The 16452-nt window shown below is 48.8% G+C and overlaps 2 protein-coding genes across 5 annotated transcripts; one reads left to right on the top strand and one right to left on the bottom strand.

The window, feature by feature from the left end:
* Window positions 1–5003: 5003 nt before the first annotated feature.
* LOC120693295 (mitochondrial import inner membrane translocase subunit TIM17-2-like) lies at window positions 5004–5708 on the top strand. 4 transcript variants are annotated; one of them, XM_039976716.1, is made up of 2 exons: window positions 5004–5408; window positions 5460–5708. In XM_039976716.1, exons 1-2 carry the CDS (start codon window positions 5004–5006, stop codon window positions 5706–5708), a joined length of 654 nt encoding a protein of 217 aa, XP_039832650.1. The 4 variants fall into 4 exon arrangements, with proteins under 4 accessions (XP_039832650.1, XP_039832652.1, XP_039832651.1 ...); XM_039976718.1 differs by having other exon boundaries at window positions 5004–5446; window positions 5513–5708; XM_039976717.1 differs by having other exon boundaries at window positions 5004–5501; window positions 5556–5708.
* Window positions 5709–13773: 8065 nt separating this feature from the next.
* On the bottom strand, window positions 13774–14840 carry LOC120689175 (dof zinc finger protein 2-like). Its single transcript, XM_039971498.1, has 2 exons — window positions 14376–14840; window positions 13774–14196 (listed from the first exon to the last, which is right to left on the bottom strand). The coding sequence occupies exons 1-2, from the start codon at window positions 14838–14840 to the stop codon at window positions 13774–13776; spliced, it is 888 nt and encodes a 295-aa protein (XP_039827432.1).
* Window positions 14841–16452: the final 1612 nt, after the last annotated feature.

Here is a 16452-nt window from a genome sequence, read left to right as displayed (position 1 = left end):
AGCATCGGTTTGTTCCTCGCTTGCATCCGACGGTGCATCAAGAGTTGCAGCCATCTCATGTTGATCCGGACTTTCTGCATTGGGGATGTCTTCAGCTGCATCCTGAACATAGAACCACAGTCAACCGGAGTACACATGTATGAGATAAAGAAGAAGTTTCAGAGAAATGAGTTACCTGGTTGGTATTTGACTCTGATGGACTTGGGGATGCTGGTGCTAGTTTCTTGACCACTCGCCTTGTAATCATCTTTCTTTTCTTGGTCAAGACTCGGGGGGCAACACTTGCAGAAGTTTGTCTTCGCTTGGAAGCCGACTGAAGTAAGTCTGGCTGAACAGACATTATCACTTTCTTCATTGGTGGTGATCCTTTGCAGAAGAGTACATCAGGAGCAGTTGGAAGAAAGTGGAATGGCTTCCCAGTGCTGGTCGTAGGTTCTGGACCATCTTGTTGCTGCTAACAGGATGGGCAGGATTAGCCAAGAGAAAGGGATAGATGACTCAGGAGGAATAAAGTACATAAATTCAGTACCTCTTCCTCGGGGATTACATATTCAGGATCGATTTGCTGCAGTCGGGGACCTAGAGCTTTTCTGAAAACATGAGTTTTCCACATGTTCCACCAAGTATCAAAGCCGATTGATGAAGAGGTGAAGGACAGATCGGCTGGTATTGGGATGTGGAGGTCATCGAACATGCTGTAGCATCTTGAACTTGTGAGACCGTCAGGCAGATCGGCTCTGCTCTCCACCAAGTGGTGAATATGGAAGTGGGGAGGGACCTGTCCTAGGCCAAATTGCCGAGCTGCTATGGCTGGTTGGTAAGATTCATAACCTGGCTTGATAATTCTGTTAGAAGTGCTGATGCCAACAGGAAGAAGACCAGGCCGAATCATCAAAGAGTATAGATGCCGAGTGCTGTCGTCATCGGCAAAGTTATCTAATCTAAAGGCAGTTGGGTTCTCAAAGGATTCAGATTCAGTAAACGGGAAGTAGGGAGGATTGTCTAGTCCTTTGTAGAAGATTCTAAACTAGTTTGCTGCATCTGTTGAATTCAGTTTACTGCCAGGGAGACTGAACAAAGCTTGGCCGTAACTAGTACATCTGATTGGTTTGCCACTTTCATCGGGGAAAGAGTTCCTAGTCAGGCCTTGGAAGTTGGGAATATGCTGTTGGAAGTACAGTTGTGCCCACAACTGAATAAACCACCAAGGGCCTCCAGTTCTCAGTTTCTTTTTGTTAAGCAAGTTAGATGTCATCAAATGGAGATATCTGTAAATTTCTCCATGGAAGAGTTTGCCTAGGCCGGTGTGATTACCATGGGCCAGGTGGTAGGCCAAGGGGAGATAGTTCTTAGTTGGAGCTAACGAAGGGCCACAGAAGATGAAGTGCTCTAGCCAGAGATTTAAGAAGGCTGTGTGTTCCTTCTCAGTCACTGGACCTTTTGTTTTCATGAGCTGACTCATGTAAGTACCCCAGTTTGTGCAGTTGACTTTGGAAGAAAGTTTAAAGGGGACTTCTGCCATTTTGTGAGCAGCAGAATTGGGAGAGCTAATGTCTAGTCCAGTGATCATGGTGATGTCTAGCAGAGTAGGGGTCATGGGTCCATGACCAAAGAGGAAGCAATTCAGAGCATCAGACCAGAAATAGCCGATGGTTTTCAGAAGATTTTCATCTTTGTCAAGTGGAGACAGTGATAAACTAAGTGCATCGGCTATGTTCAAATCCTGCCATAGGGGCATGTGAGCTTTTGCTACTCTGCTGTACCATGTAATCCAGCTTTCAGGTGGATTAGGCCAGGCTCTTAAGCAGTCGGCCTAGAGGTTCAAATCGATGTTTTGACTCACAAAAGGGATTCTATTTGCTTCACAAGAGATCAAATCTATGGGGTTTTCATGGGTTTGTGGGCCAAGACAGAAAGATTTTGGTTTAGTGGGATGCGGCAAAAGGATGTCTGACAGCTGAAGTTCAGAAATTCAGAAATATACGTATGGTGTCATGTTTCAGAGTTTCAGTTTCAGAAGTTTGATAAACTGAAGAAAATTAAAGGATTAGGCCGAATATTACTTTCAGGCCGTGAGTTGCCGCATCATCAGAACTTGTTGTCTGAACTGCAGAATCCGCCATGGTTCAGATCTGTTGACTTAGGGTTGGATTGCTGTGGGTTTTGATTCGAATTCCTGCTGCTTGGAGAGTTCTTGCTCGGATTTGTAGAGTTTGGTTTTCGAATTACACTCGAATTTGAGAGTTCGTCGAGTTCGGTTCAAGCTGGAAGCGATATTCTACTCTTGTGCGGGTTGCTCCTAGTTTGAATTTCGTCGGCTCTTGGATATTTATAGAAGCCTGATGCGTTGCCATCGGCTTTTTGAGAAATAAACGAAGACACATGAAATTGAGGAAACTTGATTTCATTAAAGGAAAGTTTATTACAAGGAAAGCCGATTTTACAAAGGAATCAATCCTTCGGCTTTGAGGTCCTATTCTTACGATACTACTACTACTGTTCGTAGGCACCTAGTACCTACGACGCTTGGGGCTTCGGGCCGGCACATCCCCGCTGCCGTCGTTGTTGCTGCTGTCGTCGTCACTGCTGAAGACGCTGCTGCCGCCTTCAGACCCGGAGTCGCTCCAGCCGTTGCCGTCGCCGCTGTTCTCCTCTTCGCTGTCCTCCTCGGAGGACCCGAGGAACCGGAAGGGCTTTCCGCCCATCGGATCGTCGTCATCAGAAGGGGAGTCGATCTCCTCTTCCGAGGAAGAGTCGACTCCGTCCGAAGAGGGGTCTTCTTCCTCGTCCTTCTCCGACTCCTCCTGGAACAGGAGCCGGAGGTCTTCTCCTTTAGTTTCGGGCTCGTCCTCCTCGGAGGCGACCCCGAAATCGAACTCCTCTGCATCCCAATGCAGAGGAGCCAGCACTTCGTGCGCTGCGGTTGGGTCCCACTCTGGCGTCGGCTCCTGACTCTCCGGGATGGAGTCGACGGAAGCAGCAGGAAGGGGGGAAGAAGAAGGGGAAGAGGAGGAAGAAGAGTCTCCAAAAGAGTTGGAATCGGAGGAAGAAGAGATGGCCATTGCTGGTGCTGGAGGATTGGGGTTTCTGCGTTACTGGCTCTAGGAGGAAGGAGTTTGATGTGGAAAAGAGCCGATTCGGGTGAGATTAAATAGTGAAAAGATGGAAGACGGATCGACAGTTTTTCACGTTCTACGAGGAGCCAGTTGCAGAGACGTTGCGTCTTCCTTAGTGGTTACAGTGTGTTTAATGAGCATTAACGGGAAGATGAAGCGACAGATTGGTTTTGGAACTATCATTGCCAAAACCAGGGGGGCATGTGTTATCGCCATAAATTAACAGAATTTATGGGCCGAAATCAAGATGGACTTAAAGCAGAAGACGAAGAAGACTTGTAAATCGGCTCCTACGTGAGCATCTGGGCCACATGGGCCGTGTATCCTTAGATTTAGTTTAAGATTAGAGATAGAGTCCGATCGGGACAAGATTAATTTAGATTGTTTCCCAAGTCTCCGGACTATAAATATGTATCCTTTGTTATTCGTAAAGGAGAGCGTCATCACGTCTTGCAAACAACAACTCTCGGCGCATCGCCACCCCTAAATCCTAGGGTTTCATCCAAGTAAGTGCCATGCTGCCCTGATCGCTTCTTGCGATCAGGGCAATATTGTTCTTGTTTTTATCTTGGTATTACTCGTACTGAAGCGTTTTTGATGGCGAGTAGTACTAGTTATCCTGATGTTCGTAGCATGGATTTTAGTAGATCTGTTGTGCTTCGTTGCTTATCATCTACGAATATCACGTTGTCTCTGTGTAGTCACGTTTCAATCGCATGCTAGTTCTTGTCGCATAGAATTAGTTGCACAGAGACAACATCCTGCTTCTTTTATGTCTAGTAGATCTGATCTGCTATGGTTTGCTCTTATTCTTAAGAGTTGGCGTAATATCTGCTAGGTTAGGCCTTGCAAACGGATTGGATGATCCGGTGGTGTAATAGATGCTTTATCTTAGCCTTGATAGGGATTGTTCCGGGAATCGGCTCTTGCTAGTTCTTAGGCCTCTGTTTTGGGTTGTGGTTTAGTTATCTGTTATGTTCATTAGGCCTAGTCACGTGTAGAATGTTCCGATCTAGCAGTGAAGCTGTTACCATCGTGGATTAGATCAATTAGATTTAATTGAAGCAGTTTTATAGTTATTTACTTTATTTATCAAATCTGGATACAATCAGATCCCATCTGACACCGGGACTCGATCGGCTCTTTAAAGCCGATGCAAGAGTCGTCCCGGGGAGCCGAGCACGGCTCGGACTTACGTTTACACGTGTCTTTGTATGCAGGAAACTGTTCGGAGCACGTCTGCACCCTCCTGATCGGGTATAGGTCAGGTGGCACGCCCGGTTTTCACACATCATCCGGGCGCGTGACGGAATTGCGGGCCGTCGACGAGGGAGCAGTGCCTGCCAGCGCCCCAGCAACCTCCCGACTCTTCGTGTTGCCCGTCGCTGCTCGCCGGTGGGTTTCGACTGACAACAGCGCCGCTGCCGCGCCCCGCTGCCGGCCACCGCCGCCGCCTGCAACCGCCGCCGCCGCTCCTGCGCGCTGCCTGCTCCACGCCGCTGCCTTGCCCCGCCGCCGGCCGCCGCCGGCCACCACCGCCGGAGAAGAAAGTGGTAATATTGAGTTCCAACATTTTCAAAATACCGTTTCAATATTTTCAAAATATTAATTCAACATTTTTCAAATGTTAGTCCAATATTTTTAAAATACTAATTCAATATTAATTGAATTTTAATGGGTTTTATAGATGATTTGCTTAATCATCTTCCACGAGATGTATAGGAGACCCAGGAGGCCCTCCCTTCTCCCTCCTCCCCCGCCGCGTCGCAAGCTTCGTCCCCTCCCCGCCCGCCCGTCCCGTACCATCGCGATCTCGCCTTCTCCGCGCCGTCTCCGCCCGCGTAGGGTTTTCCCGGCCGCCAAGGACCGCCTGAGGGATCAGAGGAGATGACCACTCCGGAGACGTCGCGGGAGCCCTGCCCGGACCGCATCATCGACGACGTCGGCGCCGCGTTCGGAATGGGCGCCGTGGGCGGCTCCGCCTTCCACTTCCTCAAGGGCCTCTACAACTCCCCCAGCGGCCACCGCCTCGCCGGGGGCGCCACGTCCGCGCGCATGCTCGCGCCGCGCCTCGGCGGCAGCTTCGCCGTCTGGGGCGGCCTCTTCTCCACCTTCGACTGCGCCCTCGTCTACGCCCGCGAGAAGGAGGACCCCTGGAACTCGATCGCCTCGGGCGCCGCCACCGGCGGCCTGCTCGCCATGCGCCAGGGCCTACTCGCCGCCGGAAGGTCCGCGGTCTTCGGCGGCGCCCTCCTCGCGCTCATCGAGGGCGCCGGGATCATGCTCAACCGTGTCTTGGTCGTCCCGCCGCCGCCGGAGGAACTGCTGCAGTACCCCGGGCAGGATCCGACTGGCCAGCACGAACCACCTCGTCCTGGCCAGCACGCACCACCTAGCTTCGTGGGAGTGTCGCCGGCGCCGCCGATCGCGGTTCAGAAGGTTCCGGTCCCTGACTCTGGCTCGAGCTCGACTGGGTGGCTTGGCGGTTTGTTCGGGAAGAAGCAGGACAAGGTTGCTGGTGGGGATCGTAAGTCGGAGGTGTTGGAGATGGATTTGCCCCCCACGGCCGTTCCCTCCTTCGAGTACAAGTGAAAAAGGTTCGTTTTTTTTTCGATTTTGCTGGCTCTCGTGTATTATATTGCCTGATGTTGTAGTTGATTTGATTTCGTTTTGTTGATTGTCGCCACCATGCTGGTCCTTATGAATTCCTGACCGTGCAAAGTTATGACCTTTGTTACATTTGAGTTGCTTCATGATGGTGATATGAAGTACTGTTTGATCAATGCCAAGATTATTTATTTCTACACGCATAAGTTTCTCTAAGTGACCCCGTTTAAGAGTGACATTTGTCCTCCTTCCTCCCAAGTAGCAGATCAGTTGCAATCCCCATATCAATGAGCAAATTTGCACCACAGACCACACTCACGTACTTCTCTGAATTATGTGCTGTCGCATTTTTTTATTTGTGCTCTAGTTAATCCAGGGCCATGTAAGACCACTGGTATTCCAATGTTTTTTTTTTCCGTTTGTTCCACTGTTTGTCCTAGGATATGCTGATTGGTACACCCGTACCCACATGTTGGCAGTGAATTCATTATGTAACGCAATGTTAGGTTTCCTCTTCTCCATTCAGTGTTGCAATCTTATCTTACACAGAGGCAGAATCCTGCAACATTATAATAATGGTACTCCATTTTATTTATTCGGCTCTGCTCTTTCTTCCCTGGTCATCACTGTTTGATGCTGCTACTTTAGCTTCATTAGCACTGTGTTGATGCAATCATCCTTAACAATAGTCATTGACAAGCTGTCTAGAAAAGTGTTCACCTTTTTATTCGCGACCGTGCCTTAGCACGTTTTTCATTAAGAGGGAGTGAAAAGTGTTCACCTAAAGCAGGGCAATAATCTTTGTGTTAACTTCTGCAACTGATATATATCACTTGTATCCTGACTAGTTTTTTGCCCAGTGTGAACTTTTCTTTCATGATAATTTTAGAGGGTTTGTTTAAGTAGTTAAAAGTCCTTGAAAAAGTTTTGTTCTAATATGCATGTTGGCTACCTTAAGTTTTATATTTACATGGGTTCTGTAGGGGCGAAGGCACCCATGTTAAATTATACCAATGTTTATGGATTGCTCGTGAAGCATTGATTGTTGAACTCCTGTTTATTTCCAATTGGTATAAATTGGAAATATACTGTTGAATTTTATGTACCAATAGAGAAAAGAGATGTTACCTGATAGGCTGATAGGTACACCGATTTCAAAACCTGACTGGGAACAGACAAAATGACAGCACATACCTTAAACTACTAGTTCTAGTGATGGTTGTATTTTAGCTTTTCTGCTGTTTAATTATAAGTCTGTCTGAAATATCCCATTCAATGATATCCTGTTGCTAGATATATCCAGTTAGATATATTCCAGAGGGTTTCAAAGTTGCGTACATAATCTATGCTATTATTTTAATTGTTATTGTGTTGTTTCTGAACAGCCTCCTTGAGTAGTAGCAAGATGTGCAGATCATATCTGAAAATCTAAATATTTACCAGAGTTTCAGGGACTTATTTAATTTAAATTCAACATGAGTGTAATCAGATTTCTCTTCAGTTTCAATTTCAACCCTGCATGCTTTAATGTTTTGTATTCTGAACTAGCCAATTATAAAATCGCCAGTTTGCAACTGCTTTAGGCTCTAAAAATGATTTTTTTTGGAGAAACATGCAGATACTATTCTTTTTTACATGTACAGTATCAGGTGTTGCATTTACCGTGAAGAGTTGTGGTGGAATTCTATTTCTCTGTAAATGATGGTGCAATCCGGCGTGAACTCTTTAGCTTTCTCTTGATTGCTACGCTTGGATCAGGGATGATATGCGTCCAATTTATTCGTTGTTTGTTTGCCGGAATTTTGCAATTAGGTATAAGAGCAATAATGACACATTTGCTACATGGTTTCTATTCATATGAATATGAGGATCCTAACTGCACACATTGTTGTTTTTTCATGTTCCGTTATACTGTCGGTCTTTCAATTGGAGTTTCAGTATCAAAATTCTGAGTATTACTGTTATTCTCGACAAGCTTCCAAGAAATTACTTAGTGTTCATAAATATGGCTGCAAGTGCTACAGGTATAGATGTCCAAACGTGCAGCCCGGCCCGACACTGCACTAACACTATTTGACACTGACACTATTCGGCACTACACTACTCGACACTAACACTTAGTCGTGCCGTGCCGTGCGGCACTGCGTGCTAGCCACTCGGCCCAGGCACTACACTATAGGCACTTAACCGTGCCGTGTCGTGCCGGCGGCACGGTTAGCACGCCGTGTTAGTGCCGGCCCAGGCACTACCACCACAAAAAGACTCAAAACACTCAAAATTCGGGTTTGGGGATGGATTTGAGGAGACCGAAGATGGGAGAGGAGGATGGGACTAGAAGGGGGAAAAGTCCTGCGATAGTGCCGGGCCGGACCGATGATGGAGGCGCAATGCAGCTTCACCGGCCGGACCGCGGCTCCGATCTAGATCTCACAGCCGAGGACGAGAAGAGAAGGGGAGTCAAGCAGGAGGACGACGGTGTAGCACAAGAGCAAGACTAAATGGCTCAGGACAACGACCATCGGCGGCCGGAGAGAGAGGCGAGAGGTGAGCGTGAGAGGCGTCGTTCGTGGCATATATACGCCAGTAGCTATAACGGGTCTTAAGTGGGCTCCTGGTCTAGTAAATCTGTAAGGCTAACGACTAGTAAATCAGGTCTAACGGCTAATATCAAATAGGTACCGTGCCAGGTCCGTGCCGACCCATTATCCGTGTCGTGTTCGTGCAGGCACTGCGTGCTGGGGGTTCGGTCAACACACTACACTATACCGTGTTCGTGCTGGCACTGACACTAAACCTATCGTGCCGTGCCGTTTTCGTGTTGTGTTTTTTAGTGTCGTGTCCCATGCCGCAGCATCGTGCCAGCCCATTTGGACATCTATAGCTGCAGGCCACCTGTGTATTGACTGAAAATCAGTTGCCTGTCTTTGAGAAAGCAAAGTTTGCAATGCACCAAGTGACAAGTACTGTAAGCAACGTTGACTGTCTGTTTGCTATTGGCCTTTATACTGATAAGTTCCATGTTTTCGTGTTGTGTAGGTCACAGTTCATCCGATCCTATACTATTGTTTGCAAGGGACACTACGCACTAAGTGATCCATAAGGCCAGGTGACGAAAGAGTTGGATAAAATTAAGCTTACACTTAGTTCCAGGACACAATTTTAGTTGTCAGAATCAAATAAAATTGTGATCGGGTCACCAAGTTGAATACAAGTTCACGAGCTTCTCACTCATGTTCGTAGCAATAAAGCAATAGTAGGATTTTTGTTTCCTATTGGTTGCAAGGGAGCAAAGCAGTTACAGATGTATATTTTTTTCTTAGGTATATATATATATATCTTGTGATTCGATTTTGAAAGTGGCAAATTGACTGACTGACAGACAGACAGGGCACTTCCTGTGTCCTGAACTCCTGATCTGTGAACTAACCTGTTCTGTTGGCAATAGAATTCCTCAAGAGTTATGTGACAGCCACTCCCGTGATGCATATATATGTGTCAGGCCATACCTGTTTAATAATTAATTACGTTACACACAGTTCGCGACCAAATTAGATTTCAGGACGTCAGGTAGATACGTACGTATGCAATACGTATGTGGTTCAGTTGTGCAGATGTGAAGGAAGCATCAGACTGTCAACCGAAACGACTTGACGATCGCACGAGTCAAATTCGCACACGAGACCTACTTGGGCACGAGTCGACGACACGGTCACACGGTTCGTGCTCTCGACAACTACTATCTACTATACCCCAATTCCACAAAGGCGATCGATCGAAACCGTCGCCTGCCGTTTCCTTCCAAAGAAAACGTACATACCCTGGCCCGCCGCCGGAGGACGCCGGGCCGGTACCCACGGGCTGGCTGGACGAGCCGTGGTACGTCACTACGGGAGGCCGGACATTTGGCCGTATTGCACACGGCAAAGTATTTGTCGTGTGTTGCACACGGCAAAGCGCTCAGACAATCAATGGTCGGCAAACAGCGTCTTTGCCGTGAGTCTTTCCACGGGCACACGGTAAATACTTCGCCATGTGCTAGCCTTGACGCACGGCAAAAAAAAGGTAGGGTGACGGCACACGACGTGAACGTCCGCTTTGCACACGGCAAAAAGGCATTTTTGGTCTTTTTTTATTCCGATCACGTATATGGTACCCCAAATCAAATAAAGATTTCATGCGGTTCATATATTTCACAGATACTTCATAGAATAGTCCATACATCATAATAAGCATCAGAGAACATTTTATATAGTCCACAATCCATACACGTTCGTACAAGTTCATACAAGTTCAAATGCAAAGCCACAAAGGAGGGTCCATACAATACAAGCCCTACATGTCCATACAAGTTCATAAAAGTCCATACAAGTGCAAATCAAATCCATGCAACTCACGGGGCTGGCGCGACAGCTTGGCAGGGTCGTTGAGGTCAAGCTACGGCTTGCGGTAGTACTTCTCGCGGCAATCGAAGGGCTGGACGCGGCAATGCAACTGTAAAAGATCATAACATCCATTGGTCGAATAGCATGACATGCAAACGTGTTAATAAAAACTTGAAAAAACATAGTTTGCATTTGATAACCAAGACAAATTTTCAAGCTAATAATTCACTAAGCACCTCAAAACAATAATTACCACTAACAATTTTCAAAATACGTCAGCAATTATTTATGTTGTGTTAGCTAAAGGCATTCAAGAACATAAGTACCTATGTGTGCACACGAGTTTGCAGAACATGATTTTTTATAAAAGATGTTAGCTTCTGATCTATTAATCATTTACTCTAGTTAACAGCACATGGAGCAAATCAAATTTAAACCGCCGGCTTGCACTATATGACCAACGGTATTTCAAATGCTCCAAATAAAGTAAGCAATGGCCTTACTACGCGGACGAAGCACTGCTGCGGGAGAGCTCTGCCCCAGCTTCCTGCGCGCGGCGGCTTCCTGCGTGCCGCAGCTTCTTGCGCGCGGCAGCGGTGGCCCTGGGCGGCGTGGACGCGGCGCGGAGAGGCGTGGTCGAGACAGCACTGTGGCGGCCCCGTGTTGCCGTGGAGGTGGCGCTGCGGCGGGCCGGCGGCGGAGGGCCTGCCGGTGCGCCGGAGCCGGCGCGTCGGGTGGCCGCCGCGTCGGGCGGACACTGCCGCGGCGGGGATCAGCGGCACGTTGGCGAGGTGGGGGCGGCCGTCCAGGCGTTGCTGTGCCCCCCAGCTCCGCGCGCCGGGCTGCACGCCGGCTCACGTTGGGGCACGGGCCGCCGTGGGGTCGGGGCGGCGTGCCTCCGGGATGACCGGCCAGGCGCCGCTCACGCCTCGGTGGGGGCACGGCGAGGTGGTGGTGGCGGGGCCGAGTGGTGGCGCCGGCGTGGTGGAGGTAGGGTCGGGTGCCAGCGCGGCGAGTGGGATGGACGGCCGGCGCGGTGGGCGAGTGGCGGCGCGGCACGCTGGGGGTGGTGGCGCGGCCTGTGAGTGAGTGCGTGTGTGCTGTGTGAGTGGCTGTCGGGACGACACAGCTAATTAAGTGGGGTGGGAGGCAACTTTGTCGTGTGCCCAGATCTGGAGCACACGGCAAAGATGCATTGTTTACCGTGTGCCTAAATCCAGGGCTCACGACAAACATGTTCTTTGCCGTGTGCCACAGAAACGGCACACGGCAAAAGTTTTTTTTTTCAAAAATTCAATTTGCATGAACTAATTCGATTTCAAAAGTTGTTTTACAAAATTTGATCGAATGGACATTGAAAATATATTGCCAAAGACACTAGATAATTCATGTTTTATGATTCTAAGTGAAAAATTCTATTTTTTTGTGTTTGAAATTTAATTTCAAATTATATCAACTAAATCGTTTCCACAATGTGTTTAACTAAATTTGATTGAAAGAACTTTAAATACTTTTGCCAAAGTGAATAAATATTCCATGTTTGATGATTCTTTGAAAAATTCATTATTTCATGTAGTTATAGCTCAATTTAAATGTATATCACATGATATGGTTTAACTGCAAAAAAAATTAAAATTAATAAACAGCTCCAAAAAATTATCAAAATTTGGCATTAAGGAATCTAAGTTTGGTAGTGCATATACAAAAAGTTGTGAAGTGAAAAACCCAATTCGACCTTCAATTTGACTCGAAATCTGAACGATTCCTTCTCGATTCAATGGATCTTCTCCGGATATATTTCGATCTGTAAGAAGCGTACGTCCAACTTGTGCGAAACCTTCTCAAATTTTTACCATAGCCTCAGCACATGAAAATATGATATCGTGATAAATTTAATGATTTTTAAACTTCATATGTTATTTATAGAATTTTAAAACATTTCCGCCACATGTTCCTGGTCATGATTCGGGAAAAAGATTTTCGAACTTGTCTCCCATTTCATGGATACGGCCTCAAATTGGACTCAATAACAGGAATATGATTTTTTGATGAATTTTACTCTATTATTCAAATCATTTGCAGTTCAAATTGGACTTAATTACAACAAATGTGTTTAATGAAATTAAATGATTATATATAGCAAATAGACCAAAAAAATTACCAGATGTCAACATAAAATACCATAAACAGTAAGTGTATACCAAAAAAGTTAGGAGTGTTGAATCACTTTTTAAAAAAAACTTTGCCGTGTGCTAGTACCCAGACACACGGCAAACTAACAAAACACACGGTAAAACATTATAATTGCCGAGTGCCTACTCGTGACACACGGCAAAAGTGACTGGGTGGGGGACGACCTTTACGTGGGTGACAGTTTGCCGTGTGTCTGATGTGTAGCACACGGCAAACGTTTGATATTTACCGTGTGCTGCACTTTGCCGTGAGCTTTCTCCTTATTTGCCGTGTGCCTTTGTTTTGCCGGGTGTTGATTTTGCTGCACTCGGCAAATGCCTATTTTGCTGTGTGCCCGAGATTAGGCGCACGGCAAAATCGTGCACACGGCATTTGCACAGTTTCCGGTAGTGCATGCACCTCCCGCTCCCGGGCGCCAGCGTGGCCGCCCGCTCCACGCTCGCCGGCGCCGCCTTCCTCACGCTCCTCGAGGGCTTCGTCATCTTCTGCGACAAGCACGTCGCCGCGGGCGCAGGCGCAGGCGCACCCGGCCGTGGAGCCTCCACCGGCAGTCGAGCCGCACGTCCCGGCCGCGCGGCCGACGCCAACGGTGGACCGTCTAGGGCGCCCGCTGGGCTTGGGGACCATCGAGCCGGAGCTCCACGTGCCAGAGCCCCGCGGATTCCTGGGGATCCCGCCGGGGCGCCCATTGTGGTCAAGGAGATCCCGGCCTCTGACCTCGGGTACGGAGGCGAAGCGGGCAGGGGTTGGCGGTGGCGACGGCGGCGGCAACGTCAGTCTGAGAAGGATGCTGCAGACGAGACAATGCACTGAAACTCCAGTTGAGATCTCAATGTCTCTGTACGTGTCAGTTTGATCCTTCCTCTCTTACAAAAGCCAGTTTGATCTCTTAATTTACTAGCTGCAATGTTTTTGTTTTGGTTTGTCGGTGTGGTGTCGACGGGTGTCTTGCATTGTCTTTTAACCAGCTGCAGAGTAGAGTCGCACACTACCTTGGTGTATATTAGCGGTCTTGCCACAGTGTCATTCAGCCTCTGAACTCTGAATAGTGTAAGGAGCCGTGAAGGAGACCGTCTAGCTTTGTGGATTCCATTGGTGGTACACTACACATCACGCAGCGCTTCAATTGCACATCAAAACCCAGCAGTTACAGCAGACGCTTTAGCCCATTCTGAACAGTACAAGAACAGCATCGATCGAGGTAGCAATGTAGCATGCCGCAGTGAAAACTGAAAAGCAAGAGATAGAACCGCTCGATCGGGCAACAGTAAAAACCCACCGCCTACAGCTTCTAGATCAGATCAGGCTAGCCCAAGCCCCTAGTCGCATGATCTTGGACCACGAATTCTAGCTAGCTAGCTAGCTCCTTAGTTTGATCTACCACTACTCATCAGTAGCCGACTAAGCCTAAGCCACAGGCTGCCTTTTGCAGCATCGATCAGCCATTGCCGGCCGGCACCATGTGCTTCGGTCGGTCACAGCATGGTACCAGAAGACGACGAGGTGGGGCCTGACGGGTCCGGCCACACGGAGGTGCCCGGAGCGGCCGCGCAGCTGTTGCTTCCGCCGCCGTTGCCTGCGGAGCACGATCCGTAGCTGCATGCCCAGCTGCCGCTACCAAGGAAATGAGAAAGGCCGCCGCTCTCCACCTGGAACTCTCCCGGCGAGCTCGCCGTCGTCAGTGTCCCCATCATCATCTCGGACGCCGCCGGTTCCGTGGTCAGCGCCGCGGAGCCGGGAACCCTGGAGATGATGGCTGCTTGCATCTGTCCTCCGGCGAAGCTACCGGCCTCGGTGCCGCCGGCGTCTGATGCACCGATGAGAGAGCCAGCGGCGGGCGTCGTAGGTGGTGCAGCGATGGCGGCATTAATGTAGCCTAAGAAAGACAAGGGCTGCCTCTGCGGAGGAGGATACCGCCATTGGTGCTCTACCTCTAGCCTGATGGTGGTGGCAGTGGCAGCGCTGTGATGTTGCCGAGCTGATGACGATAGCCCAAGGGATCCTGCTGCTGTGAGCTTCTGTGCCCGGGCAACCATAGCCTCGACGACGCAACAGTTCTATGTCGTTCCGCGCCTACTGCCAGCGACGCCAGCTGCGCCAGCGGCTGCGGCGTGTGCATGACGGCCGTGGCCACCGCCGCGACCGCTCTACCGCCGCCGCCGCCAGGAACGGCGCTGACGCCGGAGGACGTGGATGGCGACGCCCTGGCACCTGTCCCAGAAGCGCAGCAGCTGGCCACCTTGGACGACGGCTCGTGCTTAGTTGACGCCGGCTTGCTGCGGCGGCGGCGGCGGGCGCTGCTGGAGAAGGGGAGGTCCCGGAGCGCGCCGCCGTGCGTCCAGTAGTGCCGGCACGCCCTGCAGAAGTGCCGCGGCTGCGACAGGGAGTAGTTGTTGTAGTAGCAGAACTTGGTGTCGGCGGAGCGGCAGCGCGGGCACGGGAGCCCCGACTCCGGCGGCGGGATCTTGGCGAGCCTGGCGAGCTCCATCATGCAGCCCGGCTTGACCCAGGAGCAGCTGGAGGACCCGCCACCGGCGCTCATCGAGGCTTCAGCTGGCATGCCAGGCTGAGGAGCCACAGGAGGAGCTCCGGGAAGCTGGTGGTGGTGTTGCTTGTTGCGATGCGCTTCCTTGCCGCCACGGCCACCGGTACCGCCGCCATGAGTTGGAATGATCCTGCCATGGTGAAGCTGCTCGCTCGTTCCAAACAGAAAAGTTCGACACCAAATTAGTTAGAGGAGAAATGTGAGGAACATAATGGATATAGCTAGTACATGATGATGAGATACATGATTGCATGCTGGTTCCAGCTGGGATGAACATGAACACAATCAAGAGAATGATACCATGGCAGAGAACTGGTCCTCTTTTGTGGTCTGCTTCCTCCTCCTGGTGGCATCAAGCATGGTGAGTAATTTTGATGAAGGCTCGAGTGGAGAGACGGCAAGAAGTGATCAAGGGCATGGTGGAGGAGGGTTTACTGGGTGAGACGGCCGTGACCGTGTGAGAGTGAGGAGCTAGCACAGCTAAAGAAGAAAAGAACAGTGGGGGCCTGTTTACTTTTGTCTTACTACTGGTGAGTGTGGTGAGAGCTCCGAACATAGAGGACAGGAGAGAATTAAGAGGTTCCTTTTCCAAGCTCGATCGATCGCATGGATAGATGTGCCCAATGCAAATGGATGGATCGGATGATGAGCGAGACTATTTTAGAGAACAGCGAAAAATGAGCATATGCTTGTGGGAAGCTGAAGAAAGGCCTGAGGCCAGGAGGTGCTGTAGTGTTGCTGTGTTGGTGTATGTGAATGTGTATCTACAGGTGCAACTCCCCAACAGTTGGTCTTGATAGTCTTGCCGAGCCATCCGCAAGTGTTGTGGTGGCTCCGGCTGGTGATTCTTGCGGCATGCATGCCGGACCCCACATCGTCTCACAATGGCGAGCATTTTGGGAAAGTCAAAGCCAAGCAATAGCGAGCATGTTCGTCATATTTTTGCCATTCTTCATGTAAATCATTAATCAGTTGTGTGCTATATGTTTCTGGTACGCCACGTTTTGCTTATGTTGCATTTGTGACATCATACTAACTGATAAGGTGATTTTCTTCCTTGTGGTATTATTCTCCCTATATATCTATCTCCATTTTGTCTCACCTAGCTGTGGCTTATATATTAACCTAGATCAGTTAGTCCATAAACATAAACACATGCACTTGGCCAAGCTAAGAATATCTTTATTAGAAAATATATATGGACAAGTAGCTTCATGAAGTGACTAATGTTTAGGATGTTATGAGCATACATGCCAACAATGTTTCCTTATTGTATTTCTCAATTGAATCAGCATTATAGATGTGTGTGTGGCTATCTTCTATCTATCTTTTTTTTTTTGAACGGTATCTTCTATCTATCTATATATATGTTAGACGTCAAAAGCATATATGGAAGCAAGTGATGCCCAAACATGTAATTTGGAGCAGTATATTTGAGTTCTTTCGGTTAGTTCTTTTTATTACACCGGATAAGGTCCCTTTGAGTTCTTTGGGTTAGTTCTTTTTTATTACACCGGATAAGGTGGGTAAATTTAAAAGCATATATGGAAGCAAGTGATTTTTTTTTACCATTGATAGCAGGTTTGGATAATGTTTCTTTTTGGAGGGG

This window comes from Panicum virgatum, chromosome 9N, assembly GCF_016808335.1.
Source record: "Panicum virgatum strain AP13 chromosome 9N, P.virgatum_v5, whole genome shotgun sequence".
NCBI classification, from domain to species: domain Eukaryota; kingdom Viridiplantae; phylum Streptophyta; class Magnoliopsida; order Poales; family Poaceae; genus Panicum; species Panicum virgatum.
The sequence above is the reverse complement of the archived record's forward strand: the minus strand, read 5'-3'. Positions and strand labels throughout refer to the sequence as shown.

Coding starts and splice junctions, on each gene's coding strand:
- LOC120693295 (XM_039976715.1), top strand. CDS start 5,004: ATGACCACTCCGGAGACGTCGCGGGAGCCCTGCCCGGACCGCATCATC.
- LOC120689175 (XM_039971498.1), bottom strand. CDS start 14,840: ATGAGCGCCGGTGGCGGGTCCTCCAGCTGCTCCTGGGTCAAGCCGGGC. Junction 14,197..14,375: donor CGCAGCTGGCGTCGCTGGCA/GTAGGCGCGGAA, acceptor CCTCCTCCGCAG/AGGCAGCCCTTGTCTTTCTT.